An 18,418-nucleotide genomic window follows, 5' to 3' on the forward strand; every position below is an offset into this window, starting at 1 on the left:
ACATTGGATATTGGGATATGGGAACCGCGCCGCTTCTTGTTCCAGGATGAATCAGGATGCCGTTTCAGAGGAATCTGCATGGACAATTTTCGTTGTTTTCCATTATTTCACTGTTTATTACGAAATGATATTTTTCATGTTGACATAGGAGCTGTTCGGATCCATTGCTATGTGCTAAACTTTAGCACTAAAGGCTAAAGATTTTTAGGGCTTCCTTTAGAGCCCATATTAGGGGGTGTTTAGTTGGATGTACAGTGTTAAAATTTAATAGGTACTATAGTATTTTTGTTTTATTTGGTAATTAATGTCCAAGCATGAACTAATTAGGCTTCAAAGATTTATCTCGTAAATTATTCTCTGGCTGTGTTTTTAGTTTCGTAAAATAGTCTATATCTAGTACTTCATGCATGTATTAAATATTTGATGTGATAAGTGATAAAAAACGTGAGCAACCAAACAGGGCCTTATAGGCTTTAGGACACTTTTAACACTCTTTTTAGCACTCTTGTTTGGATCTTAGTGCTAAAAAAATGCTAAAAGTGAAGTGCTAAAGTTTAGCAATATTGGGATCCAAACGGGGCCTTGTATATGAGTTTAGAATGCGTGCAGACTCATCCTCATCCTATACGTGTATTATTATTAAGTAATTGTCGTAGCAGCTCATGGTCGGATAACTATAACCGAAGAAAGCAGATCAGATCTAAGCTGTGGGGAGCATCTCCAACAGTTCCCTATATGGGTTGTCATCCTCTAAAATTTGGCAAAACATCAAAATTTCAATCTCCAACACTTCTCTATTTAGTTTGCCATTTTTTGCCAAGTTGCCATCGAGAGCCCCCCGGTGCGTAAAAATGCGCACGCGCATCTCCTTGCCATCGAGCGTCGCGGTTCTCGGAGGGTGGATGGCGCGCGTTGGACTTTTCCTTCCCGCGTGAAACTCTTCCCTCCCGCACGTCCTCCCTCTCGATCGTCCTCCTTGCGCCGCCACTAGGGAACCGGACGAGTGATCGCGGATCGCGCCCGTCCTCCTTGCGCCGGCATCCAGTTTTGCGATCAGATATGTGCTTCTCCCCGTTGTCTTCGATCTCGCGATAGGCTAGGGTTCAGTTTTGCGCCGCCATCCAGGTTTGCGATCAGGTTCATGCCTTTCTCATCGATAGGCTAGGGTTCAGCTGGTAGATTAATTGATCTCGCGATAGAATCAGTTCATGGCCGTGTGTTTATTCGATCTGTTCGCGTGAACCTCCTGCATGTAGTGATAGATGATAGTCTAGATTGATGGTACTGTATGTTTGTTGCATAGATTGATGATAGTTGTCTAATTCTGATGCAAATATTTTAGGATAGTTCTCTGAATTTTACGGCATACATTCATGGGTACTTTGTTGTTTATTCCTTGCTGATGATCGGACATATAGTATGTTGCTAGCTGTTCCTTGATGATACTCTATTATTGTACGTTGATGATGATAAATTGCTGGTCGGGGTACGTAGTCGGGGTTGCAAATTTTTTGATGATTGTACACATAGTATGTTGCTGATGATAAATTGCACTTGTTTAGAATGATGGATACGGAAGAAGAAAATTTCTTAGGGGGCATTCTCCTGAATGGACAAGCCGAACATGTTGTTGGTTTGGACGACCTCGCCATTCCAGTCTCCCTAGCTACAGGTACACAGTCTAGTCCAGATGCCGATGTTGAAATCGTGCCTACAAGTCGTGCTAACAAGAGTAAGAACCATACCAAGCGTTCCAAGAATTTTCATTTCAAGGAAGATAGCAAGGATTCTCTCAATGGGGCCAACCAAACTCGTAACACTTTTTGGGGTCGAGTTCATGCTTATTTTGAGCAAAACAAAAAAACTGAAACTGTGCGGACAGAGAGTTCCATTATGCATCGGTGGTTCACAATTCAGCATCAAGTGAACAAATTTTGCGGATGCTATGAGGCGATTAAACGCAGGCATCAAAGTGGACACACTGTCACAGACATGGTAGGGTTATGTCGTGCTTTTAATCTGTTTTACCAAAAAAAAATTAATCTACTTTTAATCCGTTTTTAATCTGTTTGTGACTCATATATAAATTGGTACATTGTTGTGCAGGTGTCTGCAGCATGCAAGTTGTACATGGAGGAAGACAAGGACAAAAAGAAATTCACTCTTATCCCTTGTTGGAACGTACTGAGGGATGAAGACAAGTGGGCAGCTAAGATGGTAGAGATCGCAGAGCTTGAGAAACTGGAAAAAAACAAAAAGACTCAGAAGGCCTCAAAGGAGTCCAGGCCAAGGGATGAAGAAGAAACCAGCTCTGAAAAATCAGCCGCAGCTGCTGATGTGCCAGAAACACAGCCCAGGAAAAGGTCAGATGGAATTAAGAAGGTGAAAGCTAATCTTCGGGGAGGTGGTGCGGAAGTATGCGCGGAGGCGATCGACAAGATGTGGGCAAAGAAGGAGGAGACCGATAAGGAAAAAGAAAAGTCAAAACAAGAGAGGTTTGTGGCTGTCCTTGAGGTTGACAAGGAAAATCTAGCGCTGGAGAAGACAAGGGCTGAAGCTGAACTCAAGAGAGCTGATGCTGACCAAAAGAGAGCTGAAGCTGAGTAGAAGAGAGCTGAAGCCGAGTTGCTAAAGCAAGAGAAAGATATTATGTTGGCGAGCTTCAATGGCCTAAACCCGGCGCAGCTTCAATGGCTTAAGATGATGCAGGAGGACATTGTTGCCAAGCGTTGTGGAACTCAAGCTGAAATTTAGTTGCTTTTTTTTTTCCAAATCAAGTTGCTATCAATTTAGTTTTTTATGCAATGAACAATTAGTCTATTTCAGTTTACATATTGTACCAGCTACCAAATCATTATGTTTGGCGAATATTTGCTTTTGTGTTAATTGGCCATGCTCTAGTATTTTATGTACGTGAGCACTTTGTCGCCATCACCTGCCAATGTTTTCATAATATCCTTCGCACAGACAAGAAGCACTATAAAAATAGAAACAATACAAATGTTTTCACTTTTCATACAAAATTGACTATAAAATATAGAGGGATCATTGCGCTTGAAACAATATAAATTTGCTAAGACTAAAGTGATTGTTCCACAGGTGTTCGATGAGGTCTTCCTTCAACTGCACATGGGTGTCCTTGTCTCTGATCTTTCTATGCGCTTCAATATATTCTTCAAGTGTGCGATGAGCTCTACCATGTTCAGGCTCCACATTGTCACCACCATAATCAAAACGCTCCTGAGGATCAACCACGTATCCTTCATCTTCTATAATCATGTTGTGCATGATGATACAAGCCCTCATGATCAGTGCCAAAGTCTCACTGTCCCAAGGGCGTCCGGGTCCTCGAATAATTGCCCACCTTGATTGAAGAACACCTAAAGCTCTCTCGACCATCTTTCTCGCTGCTTCTTGTGCTTTGGCAAAATATTGCTTCTTGTTCCCCATAGGCAGAGTGATGGACTTGATGAGAGTAGCCCATGAGGGGTATATACCATCTGCAAGGTAATAACCCATTGTGTAGTCATGGCCGTTAACGGTAAACTTCACTTCTGGAGCAATACCTTCCGCCAAGTTATCAAACAAGGGAGATCTATCAAGAACGTTGATGTCATTGTGAGACCCGGACATTCCAAAGAAGGCATGCCATATCCAAAGGTCTTCTGAAGCAACAGCCTCCAAAATGATAGTGGGCTTGTCGCAATGCCCCTTGAACTGACCTTGTTTGTCATATGGACAGTTCTTCCATGCCCAATGCATACAATCAATGGACCCTATCATGCCTGGAAATCCCTTTTTCTCACCCAATGCAAGTAAGCGTGCTATGTCCTTTTCATTAGGGCTCCTGAGGTATTCATCACCAAAAACTTCAATAACTGCCCGAACAAATCTGCGCAGGCTCTCAAGTGCAGTACTCTCGCCAATGCGAACATACTCGTCCGTCGCATCAGCAGGAACCCCATATGCAAGCATACGCATTGCTGCAGTGATTTTTTGGAAGGAACTCAGTCCAAGAACATTGGCCGCATTTCTTTTCTGGACAAAGTAATCATCATGCTCTTCCACAGCTTTCATTATGCGCTTGAAAAGGTCCCTAGACATCCTGTACCTGAAGAACAAAACAAAATGTTCATAACTAAAATAAGATTTCAGCTTGTAAAACAAATTAATGAAAAGTTGTAAGACCAAGAACCTCCGACGGAACATCTCATCGGTGTATGTTGGATTGTCCGCTAAGTAATCTTGAAACATCCTGTCGTGTCCGCCTTGTCTATCACGGTGAAGAACTCTATGACCTTTCACAGAGCCACCGTGTTTTCCTTTTTCATTGGAGAAGGCGGCTTGCACAAGTTGAGCAGTCGATAATATTAGCAATTCATCGTCATCGGATGATGACTCCTCTAGTACTCTTCTAGCACGGGATCTTTTCCTAGGCATGATTCCTAATCGCGAGTAGAGAGGATCAACATCAATACCTAGATCACATAACCAGGCATACAGAGCAAAAAAAAACCTAGCGCTACAAGGGAGAGATGCTGACCTGCGGCAGGGGGGGCTGGGGCGCCGTTGTCCTGTTTCACCACCACGGCGACGTGTTCCAGCGACGGCGTGAGGAAGGCGCCGTGTTCGTGCGCGATGGAGGAGATCGCGTGATGGATGAAGCGGTATCGATCGGCCAGGCAAAGTACCGGTCAACAAACTAAACGAGGTGGGCCTCATCTTTTTTTTATTTGGCAAGGAGAAATAGAGAACTGTTGGAGATGAGCTTTTTTCAACTTGGTAAATCATTATAGCAACTTGCTAAAACTCGCAATTTGGCAAGTGAGAAGTAGGGAACTGTTGGAGATGCTCTTACTAGAACACAATTAATTTGCTGATTCTAAACCATATGATTTGTCACACTGCTTTGTGTTACGGCTCCCACAATCATCGGCACTAGCAGAATGAATGTGCATGATGCACTCTCTCGATACATTATTCAGAATTAGAGTATCATACTTTTAGATAGAGTATCACTAGCTAGATACATGTTTTCTACAGTATACTTCAAATATTATATTTCAACTTAATAGTATAGACATACTAGATTATCACTAGATACATGTTCTCTACAATACACTTTAAATATTATATTCCAACTTAATAACATAGACATACTCATGTTTCTACTCATATACTATCCATCTATATATTTCACCAGTCATGTACGGACTTGTATGCATGCACTAATGCTCCTTTTCTGAATGGCATGTACATACATATACTCATTTGTAAAAAAAAAAGTGAAAACACGTGAGTCAATATACTTACTAGTACGTATATAGATACACTTGTATATGTATGCACGTACTATTGGTATGTGGACATACTTCCTAATAAATTTCGTATTGGTATGTGGATATACTTAAGTCGTTATGATCCATTAAATATGTATGTTTCCACTCTTACTCCTTGTGTAAAAAAAGTATGTAATCATACATTTTCTCAAATAAAATGTGTACGTATCACATACTTTCTACCATATATAGCAGTACGTATATGCTCATACTCCTAAAAAGTTGAGGACGTACACATACAGCCTAGCTACAACAGTAGTACGTATATGTACTCATACTCTTCCTAACAAGTATGCATCGATACTAGCTGTTTTCATATGGGGCAGTATAGAAAGTATACGTACATGTTTTCGAAGAAGCAACCGCGCCGGTATATACGTCAACTCAATTGTGAACTGACAGCGATAGCCTATTATGGGCGCGCTAGTGATAGATTTATGCTATGTAATCGCACATATATTTATATTACAAAATGTTACTTCCTCTATTTTAAATTATAATTCATTTGATTATTTTAACCTTAAGTTTGACCACTTGTCATATTTAAAAAAATTATGTAAATATAGTCAAATTTATGTCATTTTTGAAGGATTTTGTTAATAAATCAAGCCACAACAAAAAAAAGTGATATTTAGCAAAAAATTTTGAATTAGACGAGTGGTCAAACTTTAGGTCAAAAAAGTCAAACAAACTATACATTGAAACAAATTTAGTATCTAAAATCAGGTTCTAAACAATGTGATATATACACATTATGATCCTAAAGTTTTTTTTTCTATAATAATAGAACGTATTATACTACAACCACATAAAAAAGTTTACATGTCTACTATAGCTAGTACAAAAATAAGAGTTCCTTCATTCTATTATTTCGTTTACATATCTTTTATGAAGTATCTCCAACATCTTAAGAGCACTAAGATCCGGTTTGAACAGCTTTATTACACACCACACAATCAGCTGATGTACATAGAAGACGATGCAGAGTAGCAAGCGTATTCGCTCCCCCAAGAAGGCCTTCTTGACCAAGTGGAAAGCTTGCGTCGGCGATCATGACTGCGCTGGTAGGGGCGACGACGAAGCGTACTACCCACCAATCCCGCATCCGCCAGCGCCTCGCCGCGCGGTAGTAGCCGACGACATCCTCCCTGTACCACGCCGGCGCGGCGTCCCAGTAGGTGTCCACCAGCCTGCTCCTCAGCAAGGCGACTTGCTCGTCGTACTCCGGCCACGAGTTCATGCCGGCCTTCCGCAGCGCGGCGTATACCGGCGCTCCACCGGCAAGGCCTCGGCCTTGAGCAGACTGAAACGGAGGAAACGCCGCCTCTTGACGTACCGGCGGCGGTGGAGCGACCAGACGCCTAGGTCGTGTTGCTGATGAGAAGGCTCGTGTCGTTGTAGGCGACGAAGCCTCGCTTGCGGATCTTGAAAGCCAGCCGCTTCGCCGGCCACGTAGAAGCAGGGATGATCGTCGTCGTCATCTTGTTGATCTTGTCCATGTGTGCACGGACGACAGTGGCGGGCGCAGGATTTGAGGGCTGGGTATTCAAAAAAAACTTGACAACTAGTAAATGGCTTCAAAATTTTTGACAACCAAATGGCTCATATTCGACATGTATAGTGCCATATATGATATATACTATATATATATATATAGTTCATGCTACCGATGGAGTTTGAGAATATTTTTATGTAATTCACCTTTGCACGAGTGTAACAGGTGCAATATTTTTTGTTTTTCTTATATACACTAATACATATATGTATAAATACTATATATATATATATTTTTTTGCCAAAAATTTTGGGTATTCAACTGAATACCAATGAACACAATTGTGCCCGCCGCTGACGGACGATATGGAAGCAGTCGCAGACGTACTCGCAGTCGATCGATCTCTTGCACTCTTGTTCGGTCGATATATACATCCATGGAATTATGGAAAGTACGCCCCTTTTGCATACGATACGGTCTCGTCGTCTATATGGATCAGGATCGGAGTCCCCGGCTTCTCCGAGTCCGACAACAAGAGCTCCTCCCCGCCGTGATTAGATCATCCGTCTCCATGGACGATTTCGGCCCCTGCTGCTTGGTTCCTCCTTCCCTAGCTACTACCAACCGAGGAGAGCAGCAGGGACAAGGGATGCGGCCGTCTGGACCATGCCAGTTAAGGATTGGCACAGGGGAGAGATGTTCCTTTGAGCTTATCAACCGAATCAGCAGCAAAAAATCAGCCAACAGTATTTTCTTCCACGGTTTCATGGAAGGATTGACAACCACCAAGGCATTCTGAGCTGCTGCTGCCATTGCCACGGCTGAGCACTGACCCAGAACCAGAAAATGCGACGATACAATGAGCTTGAGGAGGCTGCTTAATTACAGCACACCCACTTTGGGACTGGGCGAGGATGGCGATATGTGGTCATTTATATGCATGTTGTCCAAGGTGGATTAGGCCTTGTTTAGTTTGCAAAATTTGTGGTTTTCGGCTACTGTAACATTTTCGTTTTTATTTGACAAACATTATTCAATCACGAAGTAACTAGGTTCAAAAGATTCATCTCACAAATTACAAATAAACGGTTCAATTAGTTTTTATTTTTATCTATATTTAATGCTCCATGCATACGACCAAAGATTCGATGTGACGGAGAATCTTGAAAATTTTTGCGAACACCTTATTACATGGACGATCGGGGATGGGTGATCACTGTTGGGGCGAAGGACAAGAAGCTGGAGGCATAGCTCACCTCGAGAGCAGGAAAAAATGAATGTTTCAGGGGTAAAGTTTATTTTGCCCTTGAGGGCATGTGCCCCCACTCTCTCATCTATTGGATTCGCTTTGAGAAGTGTGCAAACACACATCTCAATGCGAAATTGCTTTGAGATGTGTGTTTGTACACTTCTCAAAGCGAATCCAATGGGTGAGAGAGTGAGGACATATGCCTTTAAGGGAAAAAAAAACTGCTTCGATGTTTTAGGCGTTACTACCGTGACACTGAGATCTCGAAATATCTGAGTATCTGACCAAAGCGTTACTAGTTCTCCTATCTTTCTTTGTACCCCTGTTTCCTTTATTGCCTTGGATGCATGTAACCACTCTTATTAAAAATCTGTAAAACTGATCATGTGTTTGGCCCTTAGTACAGGCTCAAAGGGTCCTGCTCAAAAAACTGGGGATCTCCGTTCGCGAAGATGAACCAGATAGCGACGTCGAGGGCAAGCTCAGACTTGCGTTTGGGGGAGGGATGTCCACTAATAAGCAGCGCTGTCTGAACTTACTGCTAAATGGTTATGACCTCTCCGCCATGGATTTGGACGTGGCCGGGCTGGAGGCGGAGATGCTCTGATCATCCGCCTAACAGGAGCAAGCCACTGGTGAACCAATGTTGTCAAATACCAAGTGCCTAGTTTGGAACGTCCGCGGCCTCAATGATTGAGCGTGGAGGAATGTTGTTAGAACGCTAATTCAAACGCACCAGCCTTCTCTAGTCTGCCTGCAGGAGACTAAGCTCTCCAACATTTGTAATGCAACTGCAATTGACATCCTGGGCTGCCCCTTTGACTATGTCTACTTGCCTTCTGTGGGTGTGGCCGGTGGAATTTTGCTTGGCTGGCGGAGGGATCTCTGGTCCGTTGCTCACGTCGACAGGGGCTCGTTCCACCTGTCCACTCGGATCACAGCGACGGCTCCACCGATACTGCATTGGTGGCTCACTGTTGTCTACGGTCCCACTCAAGACGCCGCTAAGGTGCAATTTCTGTCCGAACTAAGGCGGTTCAGAGATGGTGCGCAGGGGCCGTGGTTGCTGTGTGGTGACTTCAACATGATCTATCGGGCCCAGGACAAAAACAACGATCGCCTAGATCGTCGTAGCATGAGGCGGTTCCGCAACTTCCTCCACTCACTGCTACTCGAAGAGATACCGTTGTCGGGAAGGCAATTCTCCTGGAGCAGTGAGCGTGACAACCCAACGTTAGAGCTGCTGGATAGAGTCTTCGCGTGCAGCGACTGGTTCGCTGCATTCCCTAACCATGCTCTAAAACCACTCTCTTCAGATTGCTCGGACCACTGCCCGTTGTTGCTGCACCTGCTAACGGTGCAAGGGGGGAAAAGGCGGTTCAGATTTGAGTCGTTTTGGACCAAGTTCGCCGATTTTGGAGACGTCGTCCTGCAGGCGTGGCAAACGCCGATACCGGGAGCCGACCCATTCAGGGTACTGGACCAAAAACTGCGGAACACAGCGAGAGAGCTGCAACGCTGGAGTTGCACGAAGATCGGAAGCATTCGTCTTCAGTTGGCGATGACTAGAGAGGTCATCCTAAGACTTGATGAACAGCAAGATAGGCGTCCGCTAGCACCTTGGGAAGCGAGCATGCGCACTTCCCTAAAGCTGCGAGTACTGGGATTGGCCTCCATTCCGCGCACGATTGCGCGACAACGTGCGAGGGTGCTGTTCCTTGCGGAGGGGGACGCCAACACTCGTTTCTACCACCTGCAGGCTTGCCATCGCAGACGAAGAGGGAGGATTGATTCGCTGCGTCTGCAAGGAGGGCAGGTTGTCTCAGACGAGTCCCTGACGCAGTCAGTTTTTGATCACTACAATCAGTTGCAGGGGACCAACTTTGAGCGCACAAGAAGAGTGGACCTTCATGCCATCGGCCTTCCTGCTCTAGATCTCAATGAGCTTGAAACTGTGTTTACGGAGGATGAAATCTGGGGAGTCATTAAGGGGCTACCAAATGAGAAAGCCCCTGGACCCGATGGGTTCACTGGGATTTTCTATAAGGTGGCGTGGCCGTACATCAAGACGGATGTCGTCAACGCGTTCAACGCGTTCTGGGCACAAGATTTCAGAAGCCTGCACCATGTCAACGATGCTCATCTCATCTTGCTCAGAAAGAAAGATCAAGCGGAGATGATCACTGACTTTAGGCCGATAAGCCTCATTCATAGCTTCGGGAAACTTATCACCAAGTGCTTGGCCAACCGCCTCGCAAGAGTTCTCCATGGCCTAGTCCGGTCCAACCAAAGTGCCTTCATCAAAGGTCGCAGCATCCATGACAACTTCAGAAACGTCCATTTGACGTGCGTGGAGATCCACAGGCACCACACACCGTGCGTTCTGCTCAAAGTGGATATCGCGAAGGCCTTTGACAGCGTCGCCTGGAATTTCTTGTTGGAGACTCTAGAGCACATGGGCTTTTTGGCCTACGCTGGCGCAACTGGATTTCAGGAATACTTGCTTCATCTAGCACTAAAGTGCTGCTGAATGGCCGTCCAGGGAGAAGGATCTGCCATGCAAGGGGACTGCGTCAGGGCGATCCTCTCTCACCCATGCTGTTCGTATTGGTTATGGAAACGCTTAACCACCTTTTACGGTGGGTTGACCAGAGAGGGCTCCTGATGCAAGTACCGGGGCTAAATGGCAACAGGGCATCCTTATATGCCGACGACCTCGTGTTCTTCGTCACCCCAGACGTTCCTAGCTTGCTGGCTGTCAAGGCGGCTCTGAACATTTTCGGTTTGGCCTCGGGCCTCTTTGCCAACCTGGAAAAGAGCGTCGCAACTGCACTGAACTGCTCAGAGGAACAGATGACGGTGGTGGTTGACACCCTTTCATGCAGGGCAGAGGATTTCCCCACTCGTTACCTGGGAATACCGCTATTAGTGTTTAGGCTGAAAAGGCGCAGGAGCAGCCGCTGATTGATAAAGTCGCATCTCATATTCCGGGCTGGAAAGGCAATTTGCTCAATGCAGCCGGACGGACAGCGCTGGTCAAGGCGACCCTATCCGCAGTCCCCGTTCACATGGCCATCGCCCTGTGCCTCTCTCCTTGGGCAGTGGCAGCAATTGACAAGCTTCGAAGGGCCTTCATCTGGTCTGGGGGCGAGGTGGTGTCGGGAGGGCGCTGCAAGGTCGCTTGGGGCATGGTTTGCAGGCCAAGGGACTTGGGTGGACTCGGCATCTCCGACCTCACACGCTCTGGGATTGCCTTGCGCGTACGATGGGTCTGGAAGGACCGCACTGAAGGCCGTGCACCGGCTTCCAAAGAGCGCGCCGCGCTTGCTCTGTTCCAAGCGGCAACGACATTCAATCTAGGAAATGGAACATCCACCTACTTCTGGACAGATAGTTGGCTGCATAGCAAATGCATCCAGGCCGCGGCGCCCACTGTGTTTGCTGCAGTGCGCCCAAGGAAGATCAAGTCCACAGTTCATGACGCCTTGCAGGGGAATGCCTGGGTGAGTCACCTAGCTGGTTCCTTCACTGCTCAGTTCCTTCTGGAATTTAGCCACCTCTGTGATCTCCTGGAGGACGTCCAGCTTTCGGACGAACCAGACACTTTCTCCTGGAGGTTCTCCAAGGATCAGTCCTACTCCGCGGCTTCGGCCTACGGTGCCATGTTCCTGGGCTCTTCGCCGGTGCTAGGAGCCAAATTGCTATGGAAGACGGTGGCCCCTCACCGTGTCCGCTTCTTCTTTTGGCTATGCCTGCATGGGAGGTGCTGGACGGGGGATCGGAGATTTCGACACGGCCTGCAGCCCTCAAATCTTTGCATCATGTGCAACCAGGAGCCGGAGACCATGGATCACATTCTCATCGGGTGCAGCTTCAGCAGGGAGGTTTGGCACATTTGGCTCCGTAAGCTACACCTAGACGGCGTCGTCATCGTCTCCGAGGAACCTGCGATCCTTTGGTGGCTGCGGGCTAGGAAGCTGTTGCCCAAGGCATTACGACGGGGTTTTGATTCCTTCGTGTTTCTCGTGGGTTGGATGGTCTGGAAAGAGCGCAACGAAAGAACCTTCAATGGTGGTCGCTCTTCGCCGTTGGAGCTAGCTCAGGCGATTGGCAGCGAAGGCGACACCTGGGTCTCCGCAGGGTGCCGGCAGCTGGCGTTTCTGCTCTCCACGTCTTGAGGGCGCCGGCACCTGCTCTGCATCTTCTCCAGCCTTTTCTCTTTACTTTTGTGTTAGGCCGGCGCCTTGCTCGGGTGTCTAGGGTTTTCTCTGCAGGTTTTGGGTAATCTGTCATTACCGCTACCCTGTTTCCTCTGCTGTACCAAACTCTTTTCTGCTTAATGAAAAACGCGCCGCTCGGCGTGGTCTCGAAAAAGAGAAGTAAACTGCCTATACTAGTATATTGCCCGTGCTAACGCCACGGTGATGTCTAGAAAAAATAAATCAATTGATGAAATAAATATTCACAAACAAATTCAGCTTCCAAATCCTTTACAAAATAAATAGTGCCTTTCAGGTCACTTTAGGATAAATGCATGAGTTATGGCAACAAGCATGATAGAACTTGATACACCGACAATCAAACAAACAAAATTAAAATAAACAATCCTTTAAACAAAGATGTTAAACCCCTTAAAGAACCAAACTCCCTGAAGCTCAAGAGTTGTCTCACTCTCACCAATCACCATGATGTGTTGATACTATTTTCCACTACCACTACTATTTTATTACCTAACTTTCTCCTTAACCAAGGAACATTTTCCCATGAGTAACTTCAGTTTGTCAACGCTTCCAAACAATTAACTATTGGCCCCTCAACTGTAGAGAAGTCCCTGCATAAATTCACTAATAATTTTAAGAAATAATACCAGATGATCAAGAGGTATCCATGTTTTAGTAGCTTTAAATATATAATATATGATTTCCATATGTAAAACCTCACCGACAAGTGAGTCACTATGCTTGTCAGGTAAAGTACTTGTTCAAAAGTTCTTGCAGGAAGACAAAAACAACATGCTTGTCTTGGTCATCCCTGACACCTTAAATTGTTAAGGAAGAGGCCTGACGATGCATATTTATTATGAGCTTCATTTACACATCAACTTTTGTTAAACACGTAAAATAAAATCTGACTGTTATTCCCAGAATGTTCATTTCAAGGTGCCCTGCCTTAACTGGAATATGCAACATGGAAAACAAAATAGGAAGAAACCATACCATGATCCTGTTGTGAGATCCAACATCAAACACTGAATATTTGGGCCTTGGCACTGGAGGAAGGGATATATTCGCAGTTGTGCCGCAGAGAAGAGCACACTTCCATACTACATGTTGCTGCTGCTATCTGATTATCTGAAACTTCGCGCTCTTTGTTTTGCATCTGTTGAACCATGATCAGGATATCCACTACCAAACTGTCGTCAGCCTACATGTGTCTACTTGTGCTTGTGTCTTCATCTGCCTCATCTGAAAAGTACTGTGGACACCGTGATCCAACCTTCTGAATTCCAAATGTTTAATAGATTTATTGGTGAAAAACAATTCATTTTCTGTGAAAAGATACTATGGTATAGAAATAAAACATACTTAATTATAGCCTCATCTACATAAATGGCGTACACTTTCAAAATTGAAAGGTCCTTCCTGGTATGTTTAAAAGATAAAAAATGTCGAAACATGAAAATGTATATGTGCATATATAGAGTGGAGATCTAGTAGTAACTAACTATACCTTGCACGAAAGCTAGGATCGTGTTCTCGGCTCGGCGTCGTCGACCTCGGCCCCAGCCAGGATGCTACATACCCAGCCCAACGTCGCACCCGGCCAAGAGGCCGCGCACAACCCCAGCAAGGATCTCGCCCGTTGTGGCCGTGCCCCGACCAGGTGGTCACCTGCCCCGTGTCGTCCAAGGCCAGGATCTCGTCCGCCCCAGGGTTCAAGGCCGCCGCGACATCTGTGTGGTCGGCCATGGCAGTGATCTAGTGCCACATCATGTAGAGGCGGGGATGGGCACATGATTGTGGGTGCTGGCAGCGAGATTAGGGGTGAGGTGGAGAGACCATTTTCTCCCGCCGCCGCCGTCCTCACGCTGGACGCCCTGCACGCCGGAAGAGAGAATGGGAAGGAGAATTGAGGGGCGGGAGAGAGAATCAAGAGGCGCGTACGTGCGTTGGCCGGACTGCAGGCTGGGTCAAGCCGGGTGGGCAGCCGAACGGAAGCAACTGCGGGCGGATCAGGCGAGATGGCTGATGGGAACCCTAGCCGCGTGAGAGAAATGACGACCGCGTCTGGAGGAGTTGGCGGCGTTCATTCACAGTTTTTTTTTTTCAGTTTTTCCACCGACGGAGGAGGGATTCGAACCCTGCTTGTTGTGCTCGCATGGGGATGATTGTCGAGCGCCGAGCGGGGGATGGGGGCTGAGGAGGACCATACACTCGATCCTGGCTCTCGATCTTGAGTGAGTAAGGAGAGAGAAGGTTTTAAATTAATCTGTTTTCTGTGTACATTTTTCTGGGTGCATGGATAGGGAATGTCTCAGCGGGGGACGTTTATTGGTGTGGATGTAGGAAAGAAAATGTTGGTGCATTAGTAGGGTAGATGCACGAGACGTCGATGACAAAACTTGCAACTAGTTCCAAGTTACAATTGTGATCTTTTTTACTGCTTTTGTCAAACACTGTTGTGGTTGTACAATATATACTGATATCCTCTCCTCCAGTCTATTTATATAAAACCTTGAAGTGCCATGAGAAATAAAGAAGGCAATCTGTAGAGCGCAAAGCGTGGCGCTCATTGTTGTAGTCTTTAGAGTCCAGCAAGCTCCTACCATGAGCGTTGGTTAAACCTCACACCATTACAATTGGATTAGAACTGAAGCCGATGGATCCTCCTAAATAGAACCTGCAAAAAAAATTTGAGTCGACAATTGTCAGAAACAACTTTGTCCTTGTTATCCATATTGACCACAAAATAGCCAGCACACCAACAATAAAAGGGATCGAAAAGTTATATCTTTCAAAGAACATCATTTACTAAATAAATGTTGGCGTTTCAAGGTGGATTAAATCCTAACATCATATGGATCGCTCTCCATAAAAAATGGCATGTGAACATCGAAATAAAATGTGTTAAGTGGTTTCAGGTTTTCCAAACAACAACATAACATGTCACCATTCCGGTTCTCTTTGCTAACTTGTCCTTAATTAGTGACAATAACCCCCCATTTAAAGAACCAAAAAAAGATTTTAATCTTCAAAAGGATCTTAAGCCGCTAAACTACTTTTGAAACTTTTACACGATTATTGATTAGGTAACTATATATTAAGTTAACTATGAACGAATTATTTTATGTAGTCTCCAAACAAAACCATCATTACCATGTTGCATGTCAATATTAGCCACTATCGCTACTATGTGATTCCATTCTAGTGGCTTGTTTACCACTAAATTCCTTCTAAACTCAACATTAATTGGAATCGTGCTTAATACATATGCAACGTTTGCTTGTTTTTACGGGTTGGTCTCCTGACCACATATCTTTTGAGAACCTGAGACCTGGAAAGGCCGGAAATCTTCCGGTCCGAACGTTCGGACCGGAGACGCCGTCCGATGATTCCCGGGCGAAGTTTTCTGCGCGCGCGTGACAGGTACGTACGTTTTCTTTTTTATTTATTTCTTTTTTGTTTTTTCTTTCTTTTTCTTTTCTTCTTCTTTTCTTTCTTTTTACGTTTCTTTTCTTTTTCCCTCCCGCCGTTGCTGTTAGTTTTCTTCTTTTTTTTCTTTCTTTTTTCTTTTTCTTTTTCTTGCTATATTTTTTCTTTAATTTTTTTTTCTTTTTTGTTTCTCTTTATTTTATTTATATTCCGTTTGGTTCTTTTTTATCTTTTTTGTGCTTTATTTTTATTTTACTTTTTTGTTTTATATTATTCTTTGTTTTGTATCTTTATCTTTTTTTCTTATTCTTATTATTTTTCTTTGATGTTTACGTGTTGACGTTCTATTTTTTATTTTTTATTTTGATTTTTTTTCCTTTTATTTTTTAATTATGTTTTATTTTATTCATGTTTTATTTTTTAATCTTTCTTTGTTTCTTTTCTTTAATTTTTTCCTTTTTTCTTTCTTTTTTTCATTTTATATTCCATTTGATTCTTTTTCTATCTTTTTTGTGTTTTATTTTTATTTTTATTTTTTGTTTTATATTATCCTTTGTTTTGTATATTTTATCTTTTTTCTTATTGTTATTATTTTCTTTGACGATCACGTGCTGATGTTCTATTTTTTTCTTTTGATTTTGTTTTTTCTTTTAATTTTTAATTATGTTTTCTTTTATTCATGTTTTATGTTTTAATCTTTCTTTGTTATGAATCTTTTTTTTCATCATATGTGATGTTCTATAATACATTAAGTGTTGTTTTATGGTTAATTCAGCGATGTTTACTTAGTATACATACAATGTTCTATAATGTGTTGAGTGATGTTCTATTGTGAATTTAGTGATGTTCGCTTAGTACACATGTGGTGTTCTATGATATATCTAGTGATGTTCACGTAATATATATATATACGATGTTCCATAATGTATTTAATAGTGTTCTATAGTGTATTTAGTGATGTTCAGTTTAGTACACATGTGATGTTTTATAGTTTATTTTTAGGATGTTTTAAAACTATCTATATGATGTTCTTTTAAATTTTTCTCTATTACGTGTTTTTTTCCTTATGCTTTGCTCTAGATTTTATTTTTTTGTTTACATGATGTTTTTATTTATTTATTTTAAATATTATAATATCAGTTTCATGAATCTAAACTAGAACACTATTTTTTAAACTGAGAACATTTTTCTTACGAAGATGGAACATTTATTTTATGAACCTAGAACATTGTCTATCATAAATAAAAATGTTACTCCCTCCGTCCCTGAAAGAATCAATTTCCAGAGTTGTCCTAAGTCAAACTTTTTAAACTTTGACCAAATTTGTAGAAAAAAATGCTAAGATTTATAGTATCAAATTAGTATTATTAGATTCATCATAAAATATATTTTCATATAATGTGTATTTTATAATATAGATGTTGTTACTCTTTTCTATAAAGTTAGTCAAACTTTAAAAAGTTTGACTAGCACGGATCCTAGGAATTGATTCTTTCAGGGACGGAGGGAGTATATCTTTATAAGATAAATGTTTATTAATAAAATTTTATCTAAATATATCAATGTGAGATCTTGTTTTGAAGGATTTATTATAAGAAACACTATAGTGTAATCGGATTTTGATTTAGGTATTTAGTTTAGGAGCTATGACTTTTTAAATTTTGTTGATGAAAGTGGAGAATATATGATGAGGTGGGCCCTATAAGATGGACAGCTTCTGTCAAACGCTAGCTGAGATTGGATACGCGGGAAAGCTGGGCGGGAAACTATCGGCAAAGATTTATGGTCCGATGGGCGGACGCGAAGAGCCCCCTGGAAAGGCACCCAAACTCGCGAAAGTTTCCTCTACACCCCTGAGGCCCATCCAAAAATGAGAGTTTCCTGCTCTTTTTATCAACTTGTTACCATAATTTTTGTCAAATTTCCTATTCATTACTTAGTGTAAAAAGCCACATGCTCAACATACACTTATATTTTACAAATCGAGATTAATAATGCCTAAACCCCAAGTGAATCTATATTTCTTTTTGTGATCATTATTTTGGCCAAAAAAATGATTTTTAATACTCTACTTTCTTTAAAACGCCTCTAGGGATCTCAAAGAAAAAAAAAGCATAAATATAGGAAGGCTTCAGAACACTAAAGTAATCAGCACCAGTCTACCTTCAACTGAGAAATGTTGTCTTTCCATCTGCTGCGATCCCACATCTTTGTGTCTATGGCTTCATCTACTATATCCTATATATTTTTCTTAGAATTTTTTGAAATGTCGATCTCTACATAACTTATGTTCATAACGATTCATTATTTTTGTTCTAGCATCCCACTCCATAAAACACGCTCTTAAAAAACAAACATAAGAAAGGAGACAGATAGGCATCTCATGCTTGCTTGACCTCTCGCTGGAATGCGGAATAGCAAGGCAGCAGCAAGCTCGTCTTAATTTGCTAGAAGTCTAGAACAAATGCAAACAAAATATGATGTAATCGTACTATCATCATTTTATCCATCAATTGGGGGATTTTGGAAACTCCCAAAATCGTGTCCTCGATTAGTGCAAAGGCCAAAGCCGAAGCCTTTTGGGCTGCAGCTGTGCACCTGTGCTGGTGCTGGACGTTCACGAAGGCAAAGGGCCAAAGGCCGAGTCTACTGGACCTGCCGCTCCTACAGTTGCGACTTTTTC

General features: G+C 43.1%; 1 protein-coding gene across 1 annotated transcript; it reads right to left on the minus strand.

Moving 5' to 3' along the window:
• Nucleotides 3,046–6,579, minus strand: LOC110434815. Its single transcript, XM_021459549.1, has 4 exons — nucleotides 6,366–6,579; nucleotides 4,196–4,478; nucleotides 3,788–4,111; nucleotides 3,046–3,574 (listed from the first exon to the last, which is right to left on the minus strand). The coding sequence occupies exons 1-4, from the start codon at nucleotides 6,577–6,579 to the stop codon at nucleotides 3,046–3,048; spliced, it is 1,350 nt and encodes a 449-aa protein (XP_021315224.1).

The sequence above is a fragment of the Sorghum bicolor genome, chromosome 4 (assembly GCF_000003195.3).
Source record: "Sorghum bicolor cultivar BTx623 chromosome 4, Sorghum_bicolor_NCBIv3, whole genome shotgun sequence".
Classification (NCBI taxonomy): Eukaryota; Viridiplantae; Streptophyta; class Magnoliopsida; order Poales; family Poaceae; genus Sorghum; species Sorghum bicolor.

Excerpts from the sequence above, each read along its gene's own strand:
- LOC110434815 (XM_021459549.1), bottom strand. The coding sequence starts at position 6,579 with ATGAACTCGTGGCCGGAGTACGACGAGCAAGTCGCCTTGCTGAGGAGC. Across the intron at positions 4,479-6,365 it reads CGACGCAAGCTTTCCACTTG|GTATTGATGTTGATCCTCTC; the intron begins GTCAAGAAGGCC and ends TATGTGATCTAG. Across the intron at positions 4,112-4,195 it reads GATGAGATGTTCCGTCGGAG|GTACAGGATGTCTAGGGACC; the intron begins GTTCTTGGTCTT and ends TTTGTTCTTCAG.